The following is a 6651-nucleotide window of genomic DNA, read 5'->3' as shown; positions in this document are numbered from 1 at the left end:
CCAGTGATGTTAAGGTTTTCCAGAAATCAACACCATACATAAAACAAGATAATGTATATATGAATCTAAACAGAGAGAGTTAGATAGAGAGACAGAGGCTGAGAAAGATTGATTTTAGGAAATTGCATAAACTGAAAACATGTACAATACTAATAAAATTCAAAAAAGAAATTAATTCTCATGTATATGGAGATAGACGAGTCTGAAATCTACACAGAATGTTGCTGGACCCATACACAATGAAAGCTGACATTGTTATCTGGAGTCTGAAGTAGTTTACAGAAAAATTCTTTCTTCTTCATGAAGAGTCAATGGTTATTTTTAGGATGTTCAGTTGATTATATAAGGCCCACCACATAATGAAGGGTAATCTACTTTACTCAAAGCCTACTATTTTGAAGGCTAATCACATTACAAAATATCTAGATTAAATATCCTAACTAAAGCTAGGTACCAGGACCTGTTCATGTTGACACATAAAATTTAACGTGATTTGAATATTGCAGAAAGATATGAATATTGCAGAAAAAAATCAAATGAGAGCTTAAGAGTAGCAATTTTTTGTTTCTCCCACCATTTCTAAAATTGCCTTTAATTCTTATTTTGACAAATCAATATCAACTATATCAGATGGAATGAAGCATAAAGATGTTTAGACCAATTCATCTGAATTAGTAAAATGTGTAGTATGTCTGAGGTACCATAATATTTTCCATGTCTGCAAAATTAAATCCATAAAATTTTAAGAGCATCAAACTTTGGAGTTACATAGTTAAAGCTGGTCAGTTATTGTCCTGAGAGGAATTAATAGTAGTAGTTACTCAAAGTTGATAGAGTTGTGCTGTTTTTAAAGGTAGAGGAATGTATATCTCAACCTGAAGGAGAGGTAACAAATATTAATAAAATATTGGCTAAATCCAGCCACCAAGGCAGGTGTTGTAGTCCTGAAGGCAGATATAGTTTCCCTGCGTGGAGTTTTTAATCTTGTAGGAAGTCAGCTATAATCAAATGATCAAGGGCACTGAAGAGCAACAAAATGAGTATAGGATGCTCGGAGCAGCCAGCCCCATCTGGTGTGGAGAGACACGCAAATTTCAGCTGATCAAGTCACACAAGACCTACATGAAGGACAAGTGTGGGCAAGCAAGGGGAAGAGTGAGGAGGAGGGAGGGAGTGCTAGGCAGACTGCAAGCAAGAAAGGCTTTAAAGTGAGCATTGCCAGAGAAGGGAAGGTGAGATTCATTGTGTGAGCAATTGAGGTTGTGGAGGCTGGAGCAGGTCAAACAATGAAATGTCATTTATGTCATTGGAAGGAATTTTTTCTTAGGAAGAGTGATAATATGCCAAAGTACTGTACTGGAAAAGAGGAAGAAGGATATTTTCACATTAAATTCTTTACAATGTGAAAGAAAGTTGTGGGGTGTGAAAGGTACTGAAACACACAAGCAGAGTGGTAAATTGTGAGTTTGTTTCAGTAGTCCCAGTGAGTTAAAGGTCAGTCTGGTTTAGGGTAACGTTTAAAGAGTGAATGAATTAGAGGAATGAATGAAGTACAGACTCAACAGCCTTGCTACATTGGATGTGGACAGTGAGGGAAATGAATGAAGGAAATAAATCTTTATATTTTTTATTTAGCTTGAATTCCTATTGCTAAATATGAATAAGTGGAGGTGGATGGGTTTGGAAGAGGAATAGATTGAGGTCATAAGTTTCACTTGACATCTGCTGCACTTTAAGGAAAGATAATTATTGAACCTATAATGCAGAGCTATGTAGGTTAGAAAAATGTCTACACCCAAGTTTTAAGTGATACTTGAAGCCAACAAAGATCAAGAAGTTTTCTTGAGAAATGTAGAAATAGAGCAGCACAGTGTTTTGATAAATCCCTGACATTGCCAAGTCAGAAATTGAAAGAGCAAGACCCAACAGTAATCACTGAGGATGACCCTCCCAGCAGATAGAACAGACCCATATATTTTGTCTTTCAGAAACAAGTAGATAAGAGCCATCCACATCCAGTGTAGCAAGGGTGAGATTCTGCACTTAATTCATTTTCTCTAATTCACTTTAAAGAGAAGTGAAGAAATAAATCAGATCTGATTTTGAAGATTCAAATTGTAGACATCTGTGGTAGAGAGATTAAAGTTGCTTTAATGAAGGTGAAATAAAGAATTTTGCTGGGAACTTAACAGCTTGTGTATTGTACACAAATGTCCATTTTTCTTTGGACTGAAGGAACCCTATTACATTCTCTTAAAGACACTGGACACAGTCAAGAATGGAAAATAACCAAACCATCCTCTCAGAGTTTCTCCTCCTGGGTCTGCCTATTCAGCCAGAGCACCAACACCTGTTCTATGCCTTGTTCCTCGCCATGTACCTTATCACGATCCTAGGAAACAGCATCATCATCTTTCTCATTCAACTGGACTCCCATCTCCACACACCCATGTATTTTTTCCTCAGAAACTTGTCCTTCTCTGACCTCTGCTTTTCATCTGTGACCATTCCCAAGCTGTTGCAAAACATGCAGAGGCAAATCCCATCCATCCCATATGAAGGCTGCCTCACCCAAATGTACTTCTTCCTATTTTTTGGAGATCTGGAGAGCTTTCTGCTTGTGGCCATGGCCTATGACCGCTATGTAGCCATCTGCTCCCCACTGCACTACACCAACATTATGAGTCCCAAACTGTGTGTGTGCCTGGTAGCGCTGTCTTGGTTGCTGACCATGTTTCATGCCCTGTTGCACACTCTGCTCACTGCAAGACTGTCTTTCTGTGGGGACAATGTAATCCCCCACTTTTTCTGTGATTTGTCTGCTCTGCTGAAATTGGCCTGCTCTGACACACATGTTAATGAGTTAGTGATATTTATCATGGGAGGGCTAGTTGTTATTATCCCATTCCTACTCATCATCGTGTCCTATGTCCAGATTTTTTCCTCCATCCTTAAGGTCCCTTCTGCTCAAGGCATTTGTAAGGCTTTCTCCACCTGTGGCTCTCACCTCTCTGTGGTGTCACTGTTCTATGGGACAATCATTGGCCTCTACCTATGTCCATCATCTAATAATTCTACTGTGAAGGAGACAGTCATGGCTATGATGTACACTGTGGTGACTCCCATGCTAAATCCATTCATCTACAGCCTGAGGAACAGAGACATGAAGGGAGCCCTGGGAAGAGTTATTCATAAGAAGAAAATGCTCTCCTGTTTTTCATGATAACACTGAGATTTTTGCATAATATTACTCAATAATTATATTGGTATTTGTATTGGAATATTAATTCAGATTTCCTCCCTCACCATGGAGTATCTGTTTAAAAGCATACTATATAATTGTTCCATATAGAAAAAGTAGAAAATTATCTGAGTGATTTAAGTAATGGGCCTTGGTGACCTAGCTATGCCTTCCTCTCTGTCTTGCCCAGGTGATTCTGGAAAAACAGTGTAAAAGGTACATTTTATGTGATCTCTGTTTCTTACATTCCTAAATAAAATAATCCCAAGAGCATATTTTATCAAGTAGTTGGCTTTGTCTGTGGTATCGTTTTGAAGTAGTGCTTTATAATCTCTGTACATCTCAATAAATCAAACTTCTTACCCTTCTGCTCCCTTTTAAATCTCCTATATGTGTTCTCCTGCATAAAATTTTATATTATTTTCTCATAAATATCTTCCCTCATTTTCTCATATAAAATATTTCCTGACTTGATTGATTCTTAATGAATTTTTGTAACCCTTCTGCCACAATATTGTATTCGGTTTACCAACAATGTATTTAATACCCAGGAATTTTCATTGTACTTTCTAATAATGAGAAAAAAAAGCTACAGACTAAAAAAGGTCAATTTTAAAGGACATATCGCCTCTGTTTGTATTTTGGACTGATGAAATTTTGTGTTTTTTTTCTACCATCATGACAGTTCCATGTCAGAAGGGAAGATACCATGTCTGTTTTATAGGTTGAAAATGGAATTGAAGAACTTCCTACCTCACACAGAGACTGTGCAAACTGGCAGACTGTCTTATTGCCCAGTTCCTGCTAATATTCTGTTGTTCAAGAAAAACATTTTAAGAGACACAAGTTAAAATTCCAAACATAGAAGAATTCCTATAATCTAATAAAAGTAAAACCAACAACTGTACAGAAAAATGTACAAGTAATATTTATGAAAAACTAGTAAACAATATGAAAAAGATGTTTAGTTTCACAGTTAACTAAGACAAATAAAGTTGAAAACCAGTCAGTGGAAGGAGATGAGGGAGCTGGTGGAGAAGTCAGAGAAAGAGAGAAGGGGAGAGGTCAGTTAAAAGATGCCACATGTGTCATATGTACAAGTTCTGCACAATTAATGCATTTATTATATATCCAAATATATACTAATAGGACATTTAGAAAGAAAAACACCAAGTGAACATTGAATGACTATATACTTAGCAGTTTTATAAGTGATTAACTTTTTATGACAATAGCAAGAATGTGGGAATAAGGAACTCTTACATGTAAATTTCCATTTTCTTCAACTAGCATTTACCTACAAGAAAACACCCAGTTTATGTGTACAGTTGAAGGAGTTTTGAATGCAGTCTGTGAACTTGCCCAAATCTATCATATCACCTTGCAATTCACTGTGAACCAGTAATCACTTTCCAACCTCCTGCCACTAATCTGATTTCTAACTGCTACTATTACACATTAGATTTGCCCTTTCTTGCAGTTCATAGAAATGGAATCACTTAGTGGTACTCTTGTACTTGCTTCTTCAGCTCTACACCTAGAGCTATAGATTCAATCATGTAATTATGTGTGCTAGCCCCGTTCTTCCTTTAAAATGCAGTACTCAGTTGTCTTCTGGTGTATAAATATAGCACAATCACTAATTTACCTTTGATAGATTTTTGAGTTGTATCAAGTTGTTGACAATTATAAATTTTTATGAAATGTTTTCCCCACTGAATTACCCAGGTACCTTTGTATAAAGCCAATTGACTGACTGTGGTTAGATCTATTTCTACATTCTTTTCTGTCCATTGACCTATGTTTCCCATTCACCTATCCCTTCTCAAATGTTCTCATAATTCTATGCTGTCACATCATGTTTCTTCAGTGTATTCTCAAATATATATTGATCACATCTTGCTCCTTTATACTAAAGGAATTATTTTATGTCCTTTTTCATAGCAATGGATTTTGTAATGAAAAGATAAACATGGTACTTGCATTTGTTAACATTACATATATTTTTCTCTAACAGCTTTTAATATTCTATTCTTGTGCTGAATTTCTGGGATCTTTATTATTATATGTGTAGGTATAGATTTATTTTGGTTATGGCTGATTGGAGTTGTATATGCTTCACTTATCTTTATGTGAGTTTCTTTTCCCATGCTTGGGAAATTTTCTGCTATTACTTCTGCAAATAGTCTTTTTATGTCATTTGTGTTGACTCCTGCTTTTTCATTGACACCTATCAGTCTTATACTGGTTTTTGCATTGTCTTACACTTGTTGAATTATTTCCTGATTTTTTTTTAAAGAGATCTTTCCTTTTGTGATCACTAGTCAAGATCCTGTCTTCAAGGTCTGAAAGTCTATCTTCAGTTTCATTTCTTTTGCCAAATTACAATGGAATTTTAATTTCCTGGATAACTGTTGGAATCCATTTCATGCATTCTATTTCTTTACTATATTGATCTCTTCAAGTGAAAGAGATAACAATCGTAAATATATATGCACCAAATCTAGGAGCAAACAACTATATAAGACAAATATTAATATACATGAAAAATCAAATAAGTAATAACACAGTTGTAACAGGAGACCTTAATACCCCATTGTCACAAAGACATAGATCAACTAGACAAAAGTATCAGCAAAGAAATATCAGAATTGAACCAAGACTGTGAACAAATGGACTTAGTAGATGTTTACAAAGGGTTCCACCCAACAATATCAGAATACACATTGCTCTCAGCTGCACATGGGATGTTCTCTAATACCTTAAAACCCCATTGTCACAAAGATATGGATCAACTAGACAAAAGTATTAACAAAGAAATATCAGAACTGAACAAAGCCTTTGAACAAATGGACTTAGTAGACATTTACAGAGTGTTCCACCCAACAATATCAGAATATACATTGTTCTCAGCTGCACATGGATGTTCTCTAAAATAGACCATATACTATCACATAGAACATGCTTCAGTAAGTGCAAAGGAATTGAAATTGCCCCATGCATATTATCTGACCATAGTGCAATGAAATTGGAAATTAATGGCAAAAGAAATTGCAAATATTCCACAAACACATGGAAATTAAATAACAAGCTCCTAAACAACCAAAATGAGAAATATATTAAATTAAAGAAGAAATTAAACAATATCTACAATTAAATGAAGATGAAAACATACTAGGACATTTGGGACACAATGAAAGCAGTCCTAAGAGGGGAATTTTTACCAGTAAGTTCTCACAGCAGGAAAACAGAATGAGCACAAATAAACAATCCATTGTTGCACCTCAAGCTTCTAGAAAAAAGAAGAGCAAGTCAAGCCCAAAGCCAAGACAAGGGAGGAAATTATGAAGATCAGAGCAAAAATTAGTGTCTTGGTTACTTTTTTCTCATTGCTGAGATAAAATACCCAA

The 6651-nt window shown here is 35.6% G+C and overlaps 1 protein-coding gene across 1 annotated transcript; it reads left to right on the top strand.

The window, feature by feature from the left end:
* The first annotated feature begins 2278 nt into the window (after positions 1-2278).
* Positions 2279-3223, top strand: LOC102025910 (olfactory receptor-like protein DTMT). Its single transcript, XM_005402548.1, has one exon. The coding sequence runs from the start codon at positions 2279-2281 to the stop codon at positions 3221-3223; it is 945 nt and encodes a 314-aa protein (XP_005402605.1).
* The last annotated feature ends 3428 nt before the right edge of the window (positions 3224-6651 follow it).

The sequence above is a fragment of the Chinchilla lanigera genome, unplaced genomic scaffold (assembly GCF_000276665.1).
Source record: "Chinchilla lanigera isolate Chin_1 unplaced genomic scaffold, ChiLan1.0 scaffold00080, whole genome shotgun sequence".
In the NCBI taxonomy this organism is placed as follows: Eukaryota; Metazoa; Chordata; class Mammalia; order Rodentia; family Chinchillidae; genus Chinchilla; species Chinchilla lanigera.
This window is presented reverse-complemented; position numbering and strand designations above follow the sequence as displayed.

Bases quoted from the DNA above. Each gene is read 5' to 3' on its own strand.
- LOC102025910 (XM_005402548.1), top strand. From the start codon at position 2,279: ATGGAAAATAACCAAACCATCCTCTCAGAGTTTCTCCTCCTGGGTCTG.